We start from the raw sequence: 22,293 nt of genomic DNA on the forward strand, positions 1-22,293 counted from the left end.
AGACAATCCAGTTTAAAGTGAGGGAGAAAATTTTATTTTATAAATATACAACAGCTTTAAAATCACTGATTTCTGTAGATTTCAGTAGTGTTCCGTAGCTTAAGGCAAGTCCTGTGCATACACAGGAGTAGTCAAAGCTGTTGGCTTACATAGAAAAGCAGTAGAAGAGCACATGAAGGATACATCCTTAGGAGGGGGAAAAGTGAATATAGGACAAAAGCTTGATTTAAAAAAAAAAAAAATAAAAAATCAGTGGACAAGGTGGTCCAAGAGGGGAAGATACCTATAGATCCATTGTAAGATCAGTCATTGTTCTTCAAAAGGGTTTGATCCACACAAAACCAGCAGTTACTTCAAGCCCAGATGCATCAGCTTCCTGACAGGAGCTGGTCCTCCCCAGTATCCCCTAGACATGGAGAAAGTTGTTTTGTCAAGCTTTATGGCTATACTATTAAAGTAGGGTTTGGGGGGTGGCAAGGTGGTGGTGTTTTTGTTTTACTGCTGGAAGACGTCATACTGGGTAAGAGGGGTCTGTTTTGGAGAGAATCTTTGTTTCAGTGCAGTTGTCAGTTGGGTAAGGGGTGCCCTTCAACTCTGCTAGTAATGGGTTCAAGCAGAACAAAGTGCTCAAAAAGTAAAGGTCTTAGTCTTGACTAAGAATGCACTTCTGTTTGCTTCTATTCTAGCAAGGAACTAAGCCAGAACAGTTATCTGTAACCTGGCTTCTTCCTGAGAGATCACAGCAGCTCTGCCTCCTCAGAACTGAAATACTTACTTAAGCAGCGCATTCCAGTAGAGAAAAGGCATCATATCGGCTTTCATGTGGTACATGGTTACTCTCTCCTTACTCTGGTCAATAGGAAAGGTCTCCAAGGGCTGAGCGTTGTAATCAAATTCTGCTAGAATCACCTTGTTGTAGCCTGTTACTAGCGGGCAGGAAGTATATCCATCATACTGCAATGAAGAATATCCCCTTTCCATTAATTCAAGCAGAGTAACTGCCAAAGTATTACAAGCCATGTGTTTAATGTATTTCGAAATGAGTTGTGAGGACGTTTCTGCATTTACAGCATTAATACCATTGAGTTTGGAAGGCTGCTAAGCCAATTACGGTTTAATAACCATAATACCAAGCCATTTTCTTTCCAACGCAGATTTGCTTAACAATATTGCTTAAATTAGAACTAACCTAGAACAATAGGGCTTTGTGTCATTAATTGCTGGTTATTACTGTAACCAGCAGAATAGGTGACCAGTAAAATCAGGATGAGAGCTGGTGCTGGCTTTTAACAGTCAGTATTTAAAAAGAACCTTGAACTGAGTTGCAAGAATTTCCAGAGGATCGCAGGAGTATGGATGATGACACTCAGGTTAGTGCCCCAAGGAATATTAATTCAGAAAATGAAAGCCAAGTCTCGAGAAGAAATTTGAACATAGTTACAGGCTTAACATTTTTTTTATAGTACAAAACCTCAGTTTAACTCCTTAAAATTCAACATTGTGCAGATATGTTAGGTTTGGAAGAGTTTTCCTGGAGCAGGGATTATACTAGTCAACAGTTTTATTCTAAATAAGTCACCCACACTGATTAAGAACTCGGACTAAGCCTTTCAACTTGTATCAACTCAGAAGTTAAGGAATTAAATAGGTACTATTTTTTAATGGCAGTATCAAAAATATGAATTGTACAACTCAATTACTATTATGACATACAGCATTTAGCCATTTAGTACCCCAGCTGCTGCTGCAAAGCCCTTCCTGCCTTCTGGTTCACATGGTTTAGCTGCTGGCAAGACTTCCTGCGTGAATGGAGAAAACGTTAATGATAAAACAAGATCTGTAGGTACCTTTTTAGTTGGCAACTGGTTCTTCATAACCAGGGAAATAGTTTTATCAAGCACTCCAGACTGGGCAGCTATATAAGAAAGAAAAAAAAAAAAAGAATTAAGGCTTTGTTTCAGGTAACAATTATTGTAGTTACTAAGGCAAACACTACTACCCAGGCATTTGGTTGGATGATTCAGCTGTAATTGAACTTCAATGTCAAATCAGTCTGGAAAGTTTACAGTCCCAATTTTTTAAAACAAAAATAATTTTGGAATAATGCTTTGGCCTTGCTGTTGTAACATGCTAAAGCTGAATGAAACTGGAGCTGTATGTTTTATTACACTTGCTCAGTCTTCCCAAACACTATGCTTCTGGCACTGAAGTTTTGTTTCATTTTCAGTGCTGTAAGGGAAGTATTCGAGACCCACTTCCTGGAATAGTTGACTTAACATTCTTCACGTTACACCAATAAGATACCATACAGCCTTTCTTTTTTTCCATGCCCTTATTTGCCTTTTGTTTTTTTTTTCAGTTGTGAGACAATATGTCTGAAGTGCTTTTATATTGGACCCTATGGCTACAAGTACAGAACATGTGACTTCCAATAGTGACTTATCAGCTGACACATATGCATGAGCTGCTAAGATATAGCAGAAAGTGTTGTTACTGAATGATGACAGAATGCAAGGGCAGTATACTCATTTCATGCCATTCTGTGAACACAGAAAATAAAATTGGTTCATCTGTGAGGCATTTGGAACAAGAGGACTGTGGGTTAGTGGCACCAGCACAGTCTGTAGCTAATTAGTTGGCCCAGGAAACTTAGGTCTTTTTGAAAGCTGCAAATAATTGAAGTCAAGACCTCAGGAGTAACAAACTAAACAAAAAGCTTACTGTCACTCCCACGCTTTTCATTAGACACACACACGCGTGCACAACCTTACCTACAGCTGCAGCAGTTTTTGATGTTGGAAGGTTGGTGCAGTCTCCAATACCAAATACATTAGGATACTTCTTATGTTGTAGAGTTTCCTTATCTACATCCACCCAGCCAACTGCATCTGCGACAGGACTGTTGAGGAGTACATCAGGTGGCCCCATTGGGGGTGTGACATGAAGCATTTCATACTAGACAGGAGAAAAAGGCACTCAATAGCTAGTTTACAGGACCAGATCCTACCTGTGTTGATAGAAGGCAATAAGCGCAGTGGGGAGAGGGATTTTCTAGGTCTGGGGGTTTTTTTAACAACACAAGTATATAGAATGAAAATCTGCTCTCAGATTTGAAGGGCATCCTTTTATTAACATGAACCTTATTCAGGCAAGTCCATTTAGACTGGCATAACACCAATTTGCCTTCTTCCATATACACCCAAGACATTCCCAAGTTATACTGATAAGGCATACAGGACTCCAAGCATGGTTTATTAAGTTGGTTTTTTTTTCCCTCCACCTTTGTTTCAAGCTTTTTAATCTTCTGCTAAAATTAGAGATGGTACTCTCAGGAGGAAACAGCAGAATTATTATAGCATGGCATACAATGAAGCAGATGTTGTTACAGCGTGGCAGTTATGTTACAGTATACAAAGAAAAGAAATAGGACCAAACTAGAGGCCCAAAAGCTCCTGACCTGATGAACTTCAGTCACTCCGGGCTTGTCCAGGTTTTCAAACACAGCTTCCTGCTTGTCTGCTCGAACTTCTATAAGGTTGTGCTTATAGTTAACAGCAATATTCCTCTCCTTTACTATTTCAAGCAATGCATCAGCATACTTCTTAACACCAAAAATGACACCAAGTGAAGTGTTGAACATTATGTTTGCTTTGGAACGTATTCCTGTCTGCACAAAGAGATCAAATTAGCCTTTTCTATTAAGAAATGGCAACAAGCTAGCAGACAAAAGAACTACGCTGCACTACTGAAGAGCTGATAGAGCTATTAATGCAGTTCAATTATTAATGAGGTATTAGCATTAGAATTAATGCATCTCAGATGCAGCTGTTCCACACCCTGTTAGAAGCTAGACAGGATCATCTTTGCCCTTTCTGAGCAAGGCACTGAGGACACCCCACACAAACTGCTAGTGAGAAGGGGTGGCTGCAATTCACTGATGAACTGCTGCATGCAGGTTAGACACTTGTAGCAGCTTAGCATTATACAGCTTTCTGAAACCTTCACTTCTGTGCATTATTCAGGTGCTTGCCCAGTAGATCGTTCATGAAACTTAAACACATATGAACCCTGACACTTCCACTTGAAGTTGTCTTTTGTTTCTACTAAGCTTACTTTAACAGCCCTGCTAAGACTCCTAATGCTGAGACAGCGTACCACAACAAGCAAGCACAGCCGCTTTTCAGACCAGCAGAAGGACAAATGGCAACAGGTATTCAGTACGTAAAGTAACAAGAACTATTTAATTCCAGCCTGTGTTATTTTAGTCCACCACCTGAAGTTATAAATTAGGCTGAGAACAGTTGTATCTGTAGGTCACCAGAAGCACAGTAAGCAGTTCTTTCCTCACGGATTCTGAATTCTGCAAGTTTCTCCAGTATTAAATATAGGCTATTCATGTATGATTCAGTTAACTTCACTTGGTATACATCAATAATAAAAAAAAGCAATGCAGTCCCTTCAATAATTCTGAGTCACATTCCCCTTGTGTGGTTTTCATGTGTTGTAAAGATAACATGAACCCCTTAGACTAAGCCTTCCTTCCAACTGGGAAACAAGTGGCAGAGAGAGTAAAATACTTACTTTTCTCCAGTAGGCCTCTGATAAATACATGATCTTCTGAGGAGCCCCTGCACACTTCACTGGAGTATTTGGGAAAGTGAAGATAGCATTTCCTTCCTTGAAATCTTGTAAAGCTTTCCATGTTTTCTCTACCGTATGAACCGAATAATTGGAACCTATTTTAGGGTGATGAAAACCCTCAGGCAAGCCTTTGATCTAAGAAAACGAAATTAAGGTTTAAAGTACAGATGGCAAAAATTTTGTCATCAACGCCAAATATTAAATGCAGACTCCACAGCCAGCTATTTAAGAAGCCTCTAGCAAAAAGAAAGCCCATACACACTTGCTAATTGGCATTTTTGAAAATATGCCTACCAATCAAACAGGTATTTCCATTAGAATTTAGTAGATGTACATTTATTGAAATTACTCTAGTCTGCAACATCTGTAGCATAAGTGTTCAGTACAGACCCAGAGCCAAGTTTTTGTAGACTAGGGCATGAAACTCCGAATAAGAATATATAAGTCACTGGCACATCATTGTAAGTAAAAATCATGTTAAAAGGAAAAAAAAAAAAAAGGCATTACGAAACTGTGTAAGGTGAGTTAAACTTTTCAATAGTCAGTTGCAGATACCTGTATTTCCTACAGTTGTTTTGTTTAAACTCAGCTGTCTCCAATAATGATTTCCATACTACTCCTACTATGCCTGACCATCTGCTTGTGAGAAAGGCAGTAAACCCCATTTCAAACTAATGGCTTGCGGAAATTCTGTGAGAAAACGGAGTCATGTTACATGCACTAAAATGTGGTTGGAACATTACAGTCTACACCAGGAAGTATTCTGTCGGTGAAGAAAAATATGAGTAACCATCCCTCTTTTTAAACTGGTCACTTTCATTTCAGAGCCATACAAATCTGTTACTATGAATTTTATTCACTGTAGAGTAATAGTGATTAACTGTATCACATGCCTTCTACTAAACGCTGGATTTAGTTTTATCAGGTTGTACTGAAGAGTTCTATATGAAGACTGAGAGGGTCAGTGGACACAATGCAACTCCTCATTCCACTGGCCAAATCACCAGAATTTATCTGGTGTGACTATAGTTAACTAAGACTAGCTCTTGCTTTATGTATACCTTGGGAGCTTTTCAAAGAGATACTCAAATATATTTTCTGGTACTACATCATATTCAGGTCAGGTTAAAACCATGGGAGTCAAATCACTCAAACATCTTGCCTTTGTGTTTTCCTCCTGCTATATATTGCTTTGTCATTCTTGTGCCACACAGTGGTATTAACGTTTTCCTCTGAGTGCCACTGTATGAAGTGTACAGCAAACCTAACAGACGGGAAGGGCCCCAGGGCCTATTTAAACACAAACGTGGTAACTCAGCTGGTTCCTTCTGAAGAGCATCCTTTAAGAAAGCTGAGGGTGGGTCAAATTAATTCTGCAGGACAGATTTTACTGACTGCTATATGTTTCTTGCTTTTGTTTACATTAGAGAGGCTTCAGTCTACAGTCAGCATACCTTATTATCTCATTATTGCAGGCTGCCTCTAAGTTCTAGATTTGACTTGCTGCCCTACCTGCTCATACTGCCATGGAGGTGCAACAAAGCAGTCTTAAAAGACCTTCCCAAGGGTAATTTGGATTATTACATAGAGATCTGTGGAAGCAGTAAAGTCATTAGGCTGTCTTCTGGCTCTTTAATTTGTATTAGCGTTCAGTATCTTGCAGTAAAAAAAAAAAAAAAAAAAAAAAGTGTACTGAAAAGCCATTTACTTTAGTCAATCATAAGGGTATGTGATGCCATTAAAACTAGTAAAAACATGATTACTGTAAAACAAATACCTTTTCATAATGCAGACTAATCCCAAGGGCAATTATCAGATACTTGTAAGATACCTGTTGTGTAAGGGGGGGAAAAAAGGCATTTTAGACAATACCCAAAACATTACCTCAAAGCAAACTGAAGTTACCTGACAGCAAGAGTCACAAGGGAAGGAGATATAGGGAGCATTATTAATGCAAGTGTTAAGCTCTAAGAATAATTTATAGTTACCAACTGCATTAGGAGTTACACACACAGCCTTTGTTAGACACAAAACTAAGCATCTGGAACAAAGTATTCTGTCTTTTGTGTTCAGTTCATTATAAACAGGGAAAAGATTGTAATGATATTTTACGCTGATTCTAACCTAGTTATCTATAACAATTTTTAGTAAAAACAGATTTTAGGATCAAGTACTTCTCATAAGACTAGGTGGAATTTCCTGGCCTCCTAGATGTTGGAGGAATGTCTTGCTCGATAGGCAGTTCCAAGAGGATCTGTAGGAGGTGGACAGACAACTCATGATATGGGATAAGAAACTAAGAATAACTTTTTACATTATTACCTTGATATCATTCTCCAGCCAGACACAGTTCTTATCCGGATCCAATGCTGTAACTCGAGATTTGATCCACTCAACACCTTTAGGCATCACGCTGCCTGTTGGACGTGCAGAGGTTGCCAGCTGCTTGGCACCACCACCAACCAGGGTCCACAATGGCTGATAGTAATGAGTCTGAAACAGGTGTTCAAATGGACATTTAAGAACTAAGCAACTTAAAGATGAAGGCACATCACACCAAATAGGAAGTGACGTGTTCTTAACATTATGTTATTCTTAACAAAAGAGTTTTGCATGACAAAGCTGGAGGGATGCATGCATCTCTACTGTGGAGCAACAAATTTCACGCAAAGCCTTCTAAAAGATGGCTAGTTGGCTTCCCCTCCACAGTTAAAAATATGTAGGGTTGCAGAGGGATGAGAATCAGACCAATCTGGTCACCTGTGTAAAACACTTACGCTTTTCAATGCTTTATAGCAAAGGAAGACTTACCTGACTTGGCTCAACAACAGCCACATTTCCTGCCCCCACTTTCCTCTTCATCCGAGCACTCATGGTGATTCCACCAGTGCCTCCACCCAGCACAAGTACTTCATAATAATCCTTGGCAGCACACCTGGCTGCTGTATGTAAGCCTAAGGAGCTCATCTTCTGCATTCTTGGTTTCAGCAGCCACGCACCAGGATGGAGACAGGAACAAGACACTACTCCAATTGCTGACATATCTCAGTAAGTGGGAAGCTGCAAGATAAAGAAAGGCACCAGTAACAATTATGGAAGGTAGAATTTATATGCCTGGATGAGTCCTCAAGGCAAGAATTATAATACTAAACCTTTGTTGCAGCTAAACCACTAATTTGGAAATGGACTGTAATCAATTTAAGAAAAAGAAAAAAAAAAAAGTCAATCACGGCCTCTGCCAGGAAATTGAAATTTCATACAAGCAAATGAATTCTAACAAAGCATAAAAACATCTTCTGGTTATTGTGGCAGGAAACTGTATCTGACCCTACAGCACATGCAATGCGTACACTGTAACTCCAGCTGTAATACTGCAGTCCTGAAGAGATTAGCACTGCAAAAAGGGACAAACATTTGCTAGGTGTTGTAGATCACTGAAATACTGAACAAGATAGTTGTGTGAACAAACCGGGTGCCATTCTGCTGACTGTAATACTAGTCAGCCAAATACATCCTAACGTTTGTATTTTTATGTTAGGATGTACCAGCACATGCACCCATCAGACACACCTGTTTTCTTAGTGCCTCTCAGGGATGCAAGCCGCTGGCGTAAGCATGCCGAGTTCTATGGTGCTTTGAGCAAAAGCACATGTGTTAGTCTGTTCTTGTGGAAGTAGTGAGCCCTAAGCCTGACAGGAAAACAAGGTTCAATGAAACAAGAGTCTACATATTCCTAGATCTGGGATCTTTGAGTATAACCACAATACTTGGTTCTCTGTCCATAGTCGCCTCTTAGCTTTTACATCAGCAAAGCAGCTGGAAACGAAGGTCAGAAACCCATGCTTATCCTCACTACAGCTGACCCTGTCACCCAACTAGTGACAGCCAGAACCCTAAAGCATGATATATCTTGACAATTGTAGCACTGTACACAGAATTGCATTATCTAGAAGCAGTCAAGGTTAACCGAAGTTTCCCTCCTGCTACAGTGAACAAGAATTTTCCCTGTTCTAAATCCATTGTTTGCACATGCTGAATATCAGTTTTTAGCTTTTCAACGATAAAACAAGTATAAACTTATTTTAATTCAGTTCCTTATTGCCACATTGCCAATAAAGAATGAGTAAGCATTACAACCTGAAAGGCAATTTAGGACAAGACCTTCCTGTGTTCTATATCTGCTCCCTTTGTTTAATTCCTTGAGTCATCAGGCAAGAACTCCAGCTTTTGCACTCAGAAAGGGTAGAACTCATTTATGGTACTTAGAGACAGGAGTTACAGAGGGAAAATCTCAGAGGTGTCCACTGTAAAAACAATTGTAATCATTTTGTTTTGCAGAAAGTTTCAAAGGTCCAGACATACTCTTCCCATCCTCGTCCCCATGCAAAACAAAACCACCAACTCTAGAACCAGTTAGTTTCACTTTAGAAGGCTGTTTATTAACTCTCTAGTGCAGGGAGTTATTTAAAGACATGGACAGACTGCTCAAGCAAGGGAAGGAAGTTATTCTATCCCCAGAAATAGAAGTTACCTGATGGAGATGTGTCCTGCTTTCTCCAAGTCAGACAGACATTCGTTGTGAAGGGTAAGTTTTGCAACTTCCGTGCACAGGACAGTTTGAAGAGGGACGTCCTGTTTCCGGAGCTTGCGAGCACAGGATTTTGCTTTGGGTTTTATTAAACACACAGAACAGGCACAGTGGCCTGCTGGTTAACACCACACAGCACAGCCGGACCAGGAGAACAAGACCTCATTTTTGTAATGCTAACTAAGGAATAATTACCTTCTCTGACCGTACAGATTTTGAAGTAAGCATGCTTATAAGCACACACAAAATGTACCTTAACTAACAGCAGCCTAATTGATGAGAATGCAGTATGACATTGCTTCTAAGTTGTTTCAGAGTATACAGAAACAAACAAGTGTCATTTGTAGACAGCTGTTTTAAAAAGAACAGCAAAATCCTTCATGTCCCAGAATCACAGGATGGTCGGGGCTGGAAGGAACCTCTGGAAACCATCTAGTCCAATCCCCTGCTAAAGCAGCTTCACCTAGAACAGGTTGCACAGAATGGCATCCAGGTAGGTTTTGAGTGGCTCCAGAGAAGGAGACTCCAAAACCTGTTCAGGACAGCCTGTTCCAGTGCTCTGTCACCCTCAAAAAAAAGTTTTTCCTCATATTCAGAAGGAACTTCTTGTGTTTCAGTTTGTGCTCATTGCCCCTTGTCATGTCACTGGTCACCACTGGAAAGAACCCAGTCCCATCCTCCTGACACTCACCCTTAGGATATTTGTAGGCATTGCTATGATCCCCTCTCAGTCTTCTCCAGGCTGAACAGGCCCAGCTCCCTCAGCCTTTCCTCATAAAGGAGATGCTCTGGTCCCCTCATCACCTTCGTAGCCCTTCACTGGACCCTCTCCAGGAGTCCCCCGTCTCTCTTGAACAGGGGAGCCCAGGACTGGACACAGCGCTCCAGCTGTGGCCGCACCAGAGCAGACAACCTGGCAGCCACCCTCCTCCTAACGCACCCCCAGGATCCCGTTGGCCTCCTTGGCCACCAGGGCATGCTGCTGGCTCATGGGCAACTTGCTGCCCACCAGCACCCCCATGTCCTTCTCCACAGAGCTGCCCTCCAGCAGGTCAGCCCTGCGCCTGTCCTGGTGCGTGGGGCTGTTCCTCCCCCGGTGCAGGACCCTACGCTGGCCTTTGCTGAACTTCATGGGGTTCCTCTCCACCAACCCTCCAGCCTGCCCAGGTCTCGCTGAAGGGCAGCGCAGCCTCTGGTGCATCAGCCGCTCCTCCCCGTTTTGTGTCATCCCAAACCTGCTGAGGGTGCACTGTCCATCAGCCAGGTCAGTGATATTAAACTCTCAAGTTTGACAGCAGCTGCATGACTGAGTCTGCCAACAGCACACCAGCCCTCTGCTCCGGGCACCGGAGATAAAGGAGCAGGGGAACTGCAGAACAGAAATGAAGGCAAAGGGGAAAATTCACGGTTTGATTGCTGAACCGAGCTGAAACTTTTAGCTTTTACACGACCATTTTAACACACAGCACAGTCACCCATGGCCCTGTAAACTACTCAAAACATGACGGTCGGTATTAGCCTTATATAGTGCAAAATCCCTAGACTGACGACTTCATTGCGCCACTTTACAATCTACTGCAGGGAGTTAGAACAAGTCAAGTTAGAAAAACCTTACTAGCAGGAGTAAAGATCACCGCGACCGCCCGCTGAACAGCCGGCCACAGATTAACAGATCAACATCCCCGCGCAGGGACAGGGCCAGCAGCCCCCGCCCGGGGCGGCACACAGGGGCCGGGCAGCGCTTCCCGCCGGCGACCCCAGCCCCGCCACCCCCGGCCGCAGGTGCCCGCTCCGGCGGGCAGCCCCACAGCGGCGGCGCTGCCCCGGCCGCGCTCGGCCCGCAGGCTGCCCCGGCCCAGAGCCGCCCCCGCCGCGGCCTCCCCTGGGGCGAACCGGGACCCCCGCTCCCTCCCGGCAGGGCGCCCCCCCTCCCGCCAGCGCCCCGCACTCGCCTGCCTGCTGCGCCGCGGAGAAGGGCGGGGGAAGGGCCCGCCGCCGCCCCGTGCGCGATAAGCGCCGGGCGCTGCCAGCGGGCGCGGCGGGGCGGAGCGGAGCGCGGCGGGGCCAGGTGCTGCCCGGCGGCGGGCAAAGGCCGCGGGCCGGCCCGGGGCGGGGGGGGAGCTGCGGCCCGGCCCGCCCCTGTGGTACCGCCCGCCGGGCGCCGCGGGACCCCCCCGTGCCGCCCGCCCTCGCGTAGCGGGCCGGTGGCGCCTAACGGCGAGCGCCGGCGGCGGCACCCAGCCGCAGGCTGACCGCAGCGTCGCGGCTGCTTCTCCTGAAGGTTTGGGCTAATATTCCCTCCCCCACCCCTCCCCAACTGTCCTTCCATCTTCAAACCAATTGCTCTTCCACCTTGCCACCTCAAAAATCAAGCCTGGAGTCCCACCACGTTAAAATAAAAATAAATATGAAGGAACAAACCGAAGTCAAACAGAGCCCTGAGCTGCAATCAGGCTGTGCCTCACCTGGGCGCGCGGAGAAAGAGGGCCCTGCCAGCCGGCCCGGCAGAGCGCAGGGTGGCCGTCCCTCATTCCTGCTCAGCTCACTTAGCCCACTGCTGAGCTAAACTTTCGAATGTTTTTCCCAGAAACTTTATAGGGCCTCTGATTTATGGCATGGTGACAGCACAAAGTAATAACAGCTGTTAATCCACTAAGTTATGTTTGTCAAGCCAAAAAAAAAAAAAAAAAAAAAAGTCACATGAAGATCAGTGCTGAAAGTAACATACACTGACAAAATTCCTTGTGCCAACTCACATGCATCAAGCGACCAACAGATCCAAACCACGCGTCAGGCCTTCCTTCTCAGGTTCAACCCTCCCCTCTTGGCACAGTTTCTGTGGAGGTAAAACTGCTCAGCCAGCTACAGAAAGTTATAAAGAAAGGGGGGAAGGTGCTGAGGAGTTCTGTGGGAAGATACCACAAGGCTGTTCCGCTGCCTGCATGCCACAGAAGCAGAAGGGAATGATGTTCTGTGGGGTGCCCATCCAGAAAGCAGCACGCGTCAGTCCCCTAGAGCATGCAGGCACACACGCTGCAGTCGTGCCCTGCGCTTCCCAACAAGAACAGTTTCTCTGTTCCAGCTCCACAGTTGCCATTCGTTCAGCACAAGTGCACTGCCACCCCTCACAGCCGGCCAGTGGCAAACTGGCTAATACGCGTCGCTTGCCTGTGCACTTGTCTTATGCTTTGTGTTCCTTTGAGTTTCCATTTGTAGAAAAGAACCTTCAGCTGCTCCTCTGAACTTACAGCTGAAGGCAAATAATCATAAAGTCAAGCCTGACAATTTACCTCTGTTCTCACAGACGTTCCCGGCCAGGTACAGAGGTTGTCGGAAATGTGGCCACATCACTCAACATCTGAGTTAGAACGAGTCATTTTTCCTGCTTGTAAACACCCACGCTATTATTTCCCATCAGTGGCTGTTCTCACAGAAATACACAAAGTCAGTCCAAGAAGCAGTTTAGCAAAAGGTATCATTAATTTCGACAGAATACAAGTTACCTTTTCAGAGGAACTTCTCAGTATTTAGTACTTCCATACATGTCTGTGAGGCTTTCGTAATGCTTTCCACAGCTATGCAGAACCAGCTACACCAGGCTAAAATGTGTAAACATAATAAAAGTAAGAAAGCCCAAAGTCAAAAGGTCTCCAAAACAAACCATTTTTTTCCTGTTGCTTGCACAAGACTTGGCCCATCTAATACTCATCCCACAGAAGATCTGCACATTTATTCTACACAAAACCACTGTCACATAAACAAGGCCTCCCTCCCAATCTTCATCTAATGCCTTCCCTTTTCTCACTTTCTGAGTGCATCTGAAAACAAAACACTAATACAAGTGCTTTTGTAAGTTTTGAAAGTTTCTAGATCCGGACCCCTGCCAAACCCTGATCTAAACTCAGCTGCGTATTTGGCTGGCACCAGCCAGGAAGTCCCACCCAGATCCATTTAGCATCGGTCACTCACTTCAGGATGACCTATACCAAACCCACAACCCCTACAGTAGCTGGAACCTAGTGACCACTGGCACCTTGACATCTGAAATAATCAGGTCACCTGTAAGCAGCAACCCTAAACCTTAATCTAGTGGTCTTCTTCTATAGATAGAAAAATAGCAAAGTAATTAAATTTGAATTTAAAAAAAACCAACACACTTATTAGATCAATAATTATTAATAAATCACTTCTGGTGACAGTGCATTCCCATGCAGAGGCAAAGGCTCATTTTTCAAAGCTGCTGAACACCCACACTTTCCTGGATTTCACTGGACAGAAAATGTACACATTGGGAGAATGTTTCTCACATGGGAGAAAACACAATCAGTATCTTTAAAAACATGACATGGAGATTAGACGTCTTTGTTAACACAAGTGACTTCTCTAAAGAGAAAAAAAATTACAGTTTACAGTCACATCTTTTGAAACACCCAAATAGCCTATCTTTATAATTTCTAAGAGCTTATTGACTTCCTATTCCCAGCTACCCTGGTACAGTATTTTTTTCCCCACATTTTTTGTTCTAAGAGGTTGATCCTTGTCTTTGTCCATGAGAAAATAAAGTTGTTCTTTTAAACATATTTTTAGGATTGTCTTTAAATATTAAGACATCTTCTTTATACTTCCATGCATATTCCCCCCAGACTTACAGAGGTGGTCTGCAATTTTAATAATGAAATTACTTAAATGAACAACTTCACTTTGAAACAGACCACACAAACCCAACATGAAGAAACTTGCTCTCTGGCAGCCCAGAGCCTAACGCTCCCACAGCAGCAAAGTCCAGACGGGATGAGAGGGTGGAAGCTGCTGTGGGAGCGCTGGGCACACACTCCTGGCTGTACACCTCCTCAGGGCCACCGGCACCCCCGGCTGCGGGAGCCATGGGCTCACCAGGCAGCTGGGCTTTCCTGGGAAGCCTGGAGGATGCACCTCCTGGCCTGTTAATTATACCGACCCCTCCACAGGACATCTTCAGGTCTGTCTAGGCCTAGACTTGTGTGTTCTCCAGGATGGGAATTATTTTTCCATAGAAAGTGCCTACCCAATAGCGAGCACCATCTCACATGAATTCTAATAACACTGGGTGATGTAGAAGAAAAGCAGTAATTTCTTCACATCATCTTTGATATTTTTTTCTTAGAGATATTCTTCTTCTGGCATACCTCTAAATCATAGCATCTGTAAGGCTAACAAAAGAAAGCATTAGTAAACCCCCCAAAAGCAGACGCAGAAGCAAAAGAGAACAAAATACATTTGCATACCAATGTGACTTCTACCCAGTTTTAAAGACTGGAAAACTAGCACCTGCAGCTGAGCACTGAAAGGGTGAAACCCTGGTTTCAGGTAGTGGGGTGGCAAAGAGTTTACATTAACTGTCCTACTGTTAACTCTGGCAGGCTCTATTTACACAGGATATTACTCTTTATGTGAGACCCTGATAACAAAAGAAAAAGCTTGCTCATCAAGGCAACAATTATATTGCTAATTTACAGGTACAGTACTTCACTGACCAGTACATGCACAGATCCCCTTGCTTTCACAGCAATGCTGATCTATTTTCATTGCAAAACACAAAACAAAACAGATGCTTGTCTTTTGTCTTAGGTTCTCAGTATGAATGGCTTCTGTAAGTTACTGCTTTAGAGACTACTGCCTTTGCACACATACAAATTTTGAAATTGTTCTTTTTCAAGCTTTAAATTATTTGCTTCATTAAGTTGCAAGTCTGTAAATGCTGAAAACATTTGTTGCAACTTCTCCGATTGCCAAGCAGCTTGTTCCATTTCCTTTCTTAAACCTCATGGCTGGACATTGTGGAGATCAATGGCCAGATATGAGCAAAACCAAGAAGGAAATACGGAGTTACCAGGTATGGCCAACATCTGTGCTTTAAAGCTACACAATACTTCATGAACAACACGTAGGTTATAGACTTGAGTTAGTCATAGCCTCCCAAATCCGAGGATGCCAAGTTACCGCATAGAGGAAAACTTAAAATTCTGCACACCAGCACTGTTGTGACACTGCCAGGGACCAGTAACAGAGCTGTTCTTCCCACCGGTTTTAGTTCAGTCACCTACATGGAGATTATTTAAGAAAAATAAATTTCTCACATCGTAAGAGTTCTTGGCTGTGCTGGTATCACAAAGGAGTGGTTTGAAGAGATACAGTGGTGGTGGTGGTGCGGATGGAACTGTCCTGTCCTCCTGCTGTTTTTCTACAAATCATTTTGCCAAGGACTGAGAAAAGTAAAGTAAGTAAAAGTACTTCAAATTACTGGAAAGTAGTGATATTTGTGCCAAAACCAACTGTTTACTTCAACTTAAGCTTACACTTTGATTTACTTATCCATTAATTTATTTATTTATAAATCACCTTTTCTACGTTCACATACCATTTTACTAAGAAACCTGGTACATACTGTTGTGCCTAGCATGAATAGCCATATACGCTGCTATAATTTGTATTCTTACAGATTTCCATCACTAACTCCAAGGCCTGCAAAGCTTTTAGCAGTAATTTAGCTATATTCACACAACTAATCCAACAAAGATCAAATAATCAATTAGATTTAACGAAGTTTAAAACCCGCTGACCCCTGCCAGGTGAGGCATTAAAGCGCCAAGCTGGGAACTACAACCCGGAGCAGCCAGCAGCGTCGCCAAGCGAGCAGTAGGTGGCAGAAAGCCCCTACCGGAGTAAGATTTGGAAGGCAGCCAGAGAACTCTCTCACCTGCTAGAATCCCAAGGAACAGCTCCAGAAATATTTACATTATTATTTATGCTATTATCACTTGGGTCATAGCACACAGAATAAAACCAGATAAAATATTCCGTAGCCATTTTTCCAAAAGACAACAAGTATTTGTCTTATAAACACGGCAAAGCTACCACCACTATAGTGAAGAAATCAGATTTCATTGTATTAAAAATTGGTTTATGTAAAGCTGTACGACTATAGGTGGCGGAAACCAAATTAAGCATCCTGGTTAACAACAGCAAACATAAAAGCACGGGAAACCAAGATTTCCCAGTTAGTAACAGTAATTCCTAAATTTGTAGAACATTGCAAAATAAAAATTTAAGGAGTTACTTGCACAGTTACGTGTCTTCTGCTGCTATGACTTGACAGTTTAAAAACGAGTACACACAGTATGAAACACTACTAAAAAGACGACAGTTTTAAAGCTGTCATTTTACGTTCCTAAAAAGAGATGCAGGTAGCTGTGCCTCCTCATGTGGATGGAATAAAGTAAGAAGATGTCTAACACTACGACATTTATCTACTTGATCAGCAATTTTTTAGAAGGCGGAGAAAAGAACTTATATTACAGAAAAGTCATTTAGTAAAATTAGTTCCTTATTCATACGAAACCCCAGATTTTATTACAATTTTATGGGAAAAATTATCAATTACATTTTTACGTACATGCATGTGATTCCTCAGGCAGGCACCACAAGCTTGTATTCCTTTAATCAGAAACTATTCCAAAGAAACAATGAATTATGCAATTGCAAAAGCATCTATTTCTATGCTTAGAATTCTGTATTTTCAGTAAAAGTAGCCATGATTTTTGAAACAAAACAAAAAAAAACCCTAGTTCTTCACAGAAAGACCACAACTAGAAATACTAAACAGGATTCTAGATGGGGGGTTGGAGACAAATCAAGAAATACCACAAGAATTTAATCCCTATTTGGATACTGAGGCATCTTGTTTCACGTTATACTTTCACAAGAACTGTTAGAAGTCCCAGAATTTAATTTTGAAATTGCATTACAAAGCACAGTATTTAAACAACATTTAGTTCTGTACATTCTGCTCCAAAAATACGGACTCTCGAAATTCTTTACATTTGTCCTAGAAATACATACAAACAACAGCACAGGTCAACAATCCACTGGCAATTAACAGGCACAAGTCAGCTTAAAGGAAAAACACCTGTGGATAGTTCTAATCTATTACTGCTTCAGTAACAGCATTTCAGTGTCTCTTCAGACTACTTCAAGTAGTTTGTTCTCCTTGCCCCAAAACGTCATCCCAGTTTACCTTGCATGTTGGATGATTAGTCATTAAAAGTATGTTTTTCATAGAAAAAAGATCACAAACATTAAGAACGGGAAATTAGGAGTTCAGAAAATTTAATACAGAAGAGTCCAGGCAGGCGTACACCGTATGAATCATCTAAAATGGAAGAAAAAGACAAGTTGACTGTGCCCCTATGGTACCTTACCATATATATTTTATGGAAAACTTTACCTAGCTTACCCTTCATCTCACTTCAAAACACAGTTACATTACTACAAAAAATAACAGATTTAAAATAACTAGTTTGTTAGATTGAAGGAACAAATAGTTTAAAGCTCTTTCACCAGTCCAGACAACATGTACATTCATTTGAATGCAAGTCCACACCAAGTCCTGCAAGAAAGCAATTATGTTCAGAGAAATGGGTATCAACCTCCATTCCGCATTTATCATCAGTATACACTAATCATCATCGATTTGGGTGAGGACAGCATAATAAAAATTCTCTTATATAGCCCTGAAGTACAAATAAAGAATTTGTCAAGGAAAAAAATTAAACAGTAATTTTTCCTACAGGTAACTGAACTTCACATGAAGTGGAAGTTTAGGCTTGGTTGTGTTTTATTTTGTCACACAAAATGAAGAAACTACAACTTCTAATCCCACAGAAGTCTGCTTAGACCACACAGTCTTCCTGTTGAACCATTAAAGAGGCAACATTTCCCTGGTTTGGCTCAAACGTTTGTGAAAGCACAAACCCATTAATCTTTGCATTGCGCACACTCAATTTTGAGAATCTTTAGTGTTCTGCTCCCTACACCACCACCACAGCCACATACCTCCCCCCCTGCCAATTCAGCTGAGAACTTATTCAGAACTTACTTTAAAGCTGTTCTTAAGTTACTTGATAACAAAAAAATAAGACTGCTGCAATAAAGCGAGCTTTCAGGCAAATACACTGGAAGTTTCTTCAGTTCATTAGAGACAGGCTAAACTAAGGCCGCACAAAAAGTCAGTATTTATGAACCAGGGCATCAAAAAAAGATTCCAACTGCCTGAATAAAAGCAGTTTCAGTGAAATACGTGGCCACTGAAGTCTGGTGACAAGATCTGAACTTCAACCAGTATTCTGTATTTTGTCTAAAACCCACGTGTGCCAGTCACAAATATCTCCCAGAATTCTAGATACCAAAGGAACAGGCAAAAAAAAAAAATGGACAGGTATTTAAAAATGTGATGCCGAAGTTCTCCTATATACATACATAAATATATATAAAAATTAACTTACATTATAATAATATCAAACTGCATAGCATTACAAAAGAAGGCAACTTTAATGGCTGAAATGAAAAAATTTGAGCGTTACCAACCCTAGTATTACCATTCTGGAATTTATAATATAATACACTGTTGCTACTAACAGCTATAGCCCAGTTTAAGCAAAGTCTGCCCTAATTCCAGAGAATGCAGAAATTACTAGCTTGGACAAGTTGTTGCATGCTCTGCTTTCATGTCCTCCTAGCAGGTTTTGCTGTTAACTGCTTCTCTCTTTCAAGTTCCTTCTCACGTTGTTGTTCTCGTTCCAGTTCTTCCTTCTGCCTCTTTTGTTGCAGCTTAAGTGCTCTTTTCTAAATAGAAAATACAAGAAAATCATTGTAAGTTTTATAGCTTTATTTGAATCGGAGCTACGAACAAAATCCTTCCCATTGTCTTAACACTATCTTCTCCAATCCACCCCACTTATGACTGAATGTTGCAGAAACTGTTCATTATTTTTCCTTCTCCCTCTCACTTTAGAAATGACAAGTCTGTGATCTACAGAGGGAAAATACAAACCGGACTCCCTTCAGCCTCACTAAAATTCATCCTTCATGTATACCAGACAAGGCGCATATTGTGCAATTTATTGTCTCCCAAGTGAAAATCCTTCTGTTGAGCACACTGAAGGACTAATCTTGCCAGAATGTAACTGGAGACTGCCTACATAGCATGAAGTCAGTGAACTTATGGCACCGTTGATATTACATCAAACAGAAGGAGAAATTCTAACATTTATGACAACCTAGTTTTCATTAAAAAGACATGGAAACTGAAACAACAAAGAGAACTAGCTGGAACGGAGTGGATTAAGTGATAGAACAAAGCATGATTCTTGTACCACCTAAATATGACTATGGCATGGAGATTTACCAATAGTTTGGATGAGTAAGTTGCTTGATCACAGGCCGGAGAACGTGAAATTTTAAAAAAATACATGGCTCGGTGCTACTGAAAACATCCATTTAAGATAAGGACTGAAGATTCTATTTTAATCATAACTTTCAGCATGCATCCAAAAAGCTGGAGGTCAAGAATACGTAAGTAAAATATTTTTACTTTCCAACATAGATATTATCCCACTCACTTTTAGCTTTGATGTCTTCTCATGGAGCATCATCATTTCATTTCTAATATTCACTAACTTGTTGTGATAGTGTTTAGCTTCTGAAAACTTGAAAAACATAACCATTAAAGCAGTGACTGTCAAGCTGGAATAGTTGTTTTACAGAGCTACACAGCAAAACAGCAATCAAAAACATAGTCATGACCAGTCTGATAATGGATTAAACATGTCCAAGTTTATATATAAATTCACACATTACATGTATTAATATAGAAAACTGTCATATCTCAATAGGTACATCCAGTAATCTACTGAATTAAGATTAATTAAACAATAAAAATATTACCGTTTTATGCACTGTGTATCAGTGCTTCGTGCACCCTTCCTGCTAGTCTGGAGAGGTGCACAGAGCTCACCTTGGAGCCTCAGTCCTACTGAAAAATGCCATACATCTGCTTTGGTTACTGGTTTTGAACAGCTAGACTTAACTACCACTAGCTGACTGAGCCTGCTCTTTCTTCCCAGTGCCCTCCCTGTTTAAGGGAAATATGCTGGTTCTGCAACCTCTCCAGCAACAATCGGTCCCAAGTATCGGAACTGGTTGCTTCTCTTCCTATAGGTCATTAAGAACAAGGAAAATACACAAGTGGCTACTAATCCTTTGGCAAGAAAATCTACACTAATAGAGATTTAACAAAGCATTGAAAGTACTCACCAAAGCATTGATATCAAGAATGGAGTTACACTCCTTGAATTTTGAAATTTCTTGTTCTAACGTTTCTAGTAATACCACTTGGTTCTGTCTAAAAAAAAAAAAAAAAATATGCATGAAACTGAAGTAAAGAAGCACATATGCTTTTCAACCAGACCTTTAAATAAATACTACTTTTGATCATAACAATATAAATACATACTTCCCAATATCAGATTCCTCTTATGCATTGCCAGGCCATTTCAAAAAGAGACATGAGTACATGCTTTTAGGAAAATCCCAGCTGAGTACACACAAATCTAGCTGGCATCATAAAGCATGAATGTCTGGGATGAATATCCCAAAACCCTCAATAGGCACTCTGCAGGTTGCAGTGAGTAAACACCCCAGGTCGCACGAAGGGAAAATCAATTAGCTCTTGACTTTCCACTCAAGTGCTTCTGTATCATGCTGCAGGACTGAGTTATTTCTGTATAGAGCTTGTGTGGTTTCTTGGTGCTTATTAAAGATCCTAAATCCCACAGGAATCAGCTAAAGTCTCTGCAGACGCAGGTTATCCTTGGCAGCAGCATAACCACCTCATGCATCATGAAACCCAAACCTACAAAAGCTGAGATGGATCTGTGTAAAGCCCTTTCCAGTATCTCTGCATCCATGGCAAATCCAGCCTACATTTGAAATAAGCTATTCTCAGTTACCAGTGAGATGCCAATGTACAAAGACTTCTTACCTGTTTAGCTCCTTCATTTTATTTTCCAAATGTAGCTTTTGCAACACGGTTTAGAGACTGGACAACAAACAATATACCCCACTACGAGCTGCCCCGACTATGAACTGCATCTCTGCAAGCAAAATAAATCCAACTTCCAGCAGATTTTCCACTGCAGAAATGAAGAAGTATTTAAGAAATCTACATGTCTTTTGCTGTATCTGGCCTAGAGGACTTTACTGTTCCAGATTATACATCCTTCAGTCAAAGTTCAGATAGGCTACACTGCAGCTTATACACACCCCAGTACTCCCACAAATCACTCAGCTATTCAGGATGCTGCAGTTAAAACACAGAAATGCTGCAATGAATTGTATTCCAGTTATGGGTAGCTACAACATTATAGTGAAAAAAGCAGCAAACAGAGTATTGCACATATAAGAAGCTGGGTTTAAAAATTTGCTTACGTAAGTTCCTGTAGTGCTGATTTTGATCGCTGAAGATCAGGCAGATAATGAGAAATCAATCCTTCAGTTAGCTGCTCCACAGCTTTCTCATCTATTAAAGGCAAATCTTCTACTACTCCTTCATCTGGAGATGCATCACCAGGACCTACACCGAAGAATAGCAAGACTGAATGTGACACGTCAGCATGTACTTCAAGTTTCGCCTATAGCAATTATATTTTCCTCTTTAAAAATTAAAAGCATTTCAACACTGAAGGTATAACCCCTTGCACTTCATCAACTGAACTGTGTTTCCTTTTTCCTCCCTTTCTTTATCCCTCCTTTATTCCCAGTTCTGTATCACGAGCTCCCTGGTGAAAAGTTTTACCTGAACACCAGCAGAACAGAAAAGGAAAACCAAAGAGTATTCCAAAGCCATAAAAAACATTTTAAAATATGCCAGTCTACAGAGGGGAAAAAAAAAAGGGCTGTATCAGTTGTTCTGGCTATGCAGCAAGAATGCCCATACATTAACAACCCCACACACACTCTTTGCTTTCAAGGAGGATAAACCGACGCCTAGCAAATAAAGGTCCGAGCCAGTCACTCAACACATACGAAGGCCTCACTGAAACACCACACACAGAACTCCAGAAGTTTGCAACAGTTAAAGTTAACGTGAATTCTACAGGGGCAAGCTATGATTATTTACTGCGTGCGGGGCTGTTAGAAGAGATGGGACTTTAACCTACAGGCCACCCCGCGTGGGAGCCCGCCCCGGC

General features: G+C 41.7%; 2 protein-coding genes across 6 annotated transcripts in view; both read right to left on the minus strand.

The window, feature by feature from the left end:
• Window positions 1-11: 11 nt before the first annotated feature.
• Window positions 12-11,308, minus strand: SQOR (sulfide quinone oxidoreductase). 3 transcript variants are annotated; one of them, XM_040600969.1, is made up of 11 exons: window positions 9,173-9,600; window positions 8,212-8,330; window positions 7,453-7,701; window positions 6,964-7,134; window positions 6,419-6,472; window positions 4,582-4,776; window positions 3,458-3,667; window positions 2,772-2,955; window positions 1,848-1,915; window positions 776-954; window positions 12-406 (listed from the first exon to the last, which is right to left on the minus strand). In XM_040600969.1, the coding sequence occupies exons 3-11, from the start codon at window positions 7,681-7,683 to the stop codon at window positions 349-351; spliced, it is 1,350 nt and encodes a 449-aa protein (XP_040456903.1). In that variant the 5' UTR covers window positions 7,684-7,701; window positions 8,212-8,330; window positions 9,173-9,600; the 3' UTR covers window positions 12-348. The 3 variants fall into 3 exon arrangements, with proteins under 3 accessions (XP_040456903.1, XP_040456904.1, XP_040456902.1); XM_040600970.1 differs by lacking the exons at window positions 8,212-8,330; window positions 9,173-9,600 and adding an exon at window positions 11,182-11,308; XM_040600968.1 differs by lacking the exon at window positions 8,212-8,330 and having other exon boundaries at window positions 9,173-9,599.
• Window positions 11,309-16,976: 5,668 nt separating this feature from the next.
• Window positions 16,977-22,293, minus strand: part of BLOC1S6 (biogenesis of lysosomal organelles complex 1 subunit 6) — a 39,682-nt gene continuing 34,365 nt past the window's right edge. For 2 of the 3 annotated variants that reach the window (XM_040600974.1, XM_040600973.1), the window contains exons 2-5: window positions 21,533-21,677; window positions 20,360-20,447; window positions 19,666-19,752; window positions 16,977-18,889 (exon numbers count right to left, since the gene is read on the minus strand). In XM_040600974.1, the coding sequence (XP_040456908.1) occupies window positions 18,770-18,889; window positions 19,666-19,752; window positions 20,360-20,447; window positions 21,533-21,677 (440 nt within the window). In that variant the 3' untranslated portion in view covers window positions 16,977-18,769. Of the gene's footprint in view, window positions 18,890-19,661; window positions 19,753-20,359; window positions 20,448-21,532; window positions 21,678-22,293 lie in introns of all 3 variants that reach the window. The other variant, XM_040600975.1, reaches the window with a different exon arrangement.

The sequence above is a fragment of the Falco naumanni genome, chromosome 7 (assembly GCF_017639655.2).
Source record: "Falco naumanni isolate bFalNau1 chromosome 7, bFalNau1.pat, whole genome shotgun sequence".
Taxonomy (NCBI): Eukaryota; Metazoa; Chordata; class Aves; order Falconiformes; family Falconidae; genus Falco; species Falco naumanni.

Bases quoted from the DNA above. Each gene is read 5' to 3' on its own strand.
- SQOR (XM_040600970.1), bottom strand. From the start codon at position 7,683: ATGTCAGCAATTGGAGTAGTGTCTTGTTCCTGTCTCCATCCTGGTGCG. The intron at 7,135-7,452 runs GTAAGTCTTCCT...CACCTGTTTCAG, and splicing joins CTGTTGTTGAGCCAAGTCAG to ACTCATTACTATCAGCCATT. The intron at 1,916-2,771 runs GTAAGGTTGTGC...TTTCTTATATAG, and splicing joins AAAAACTGCTGCAGCTGTAG to CTGCCCAGTCTGGAGTGCTT.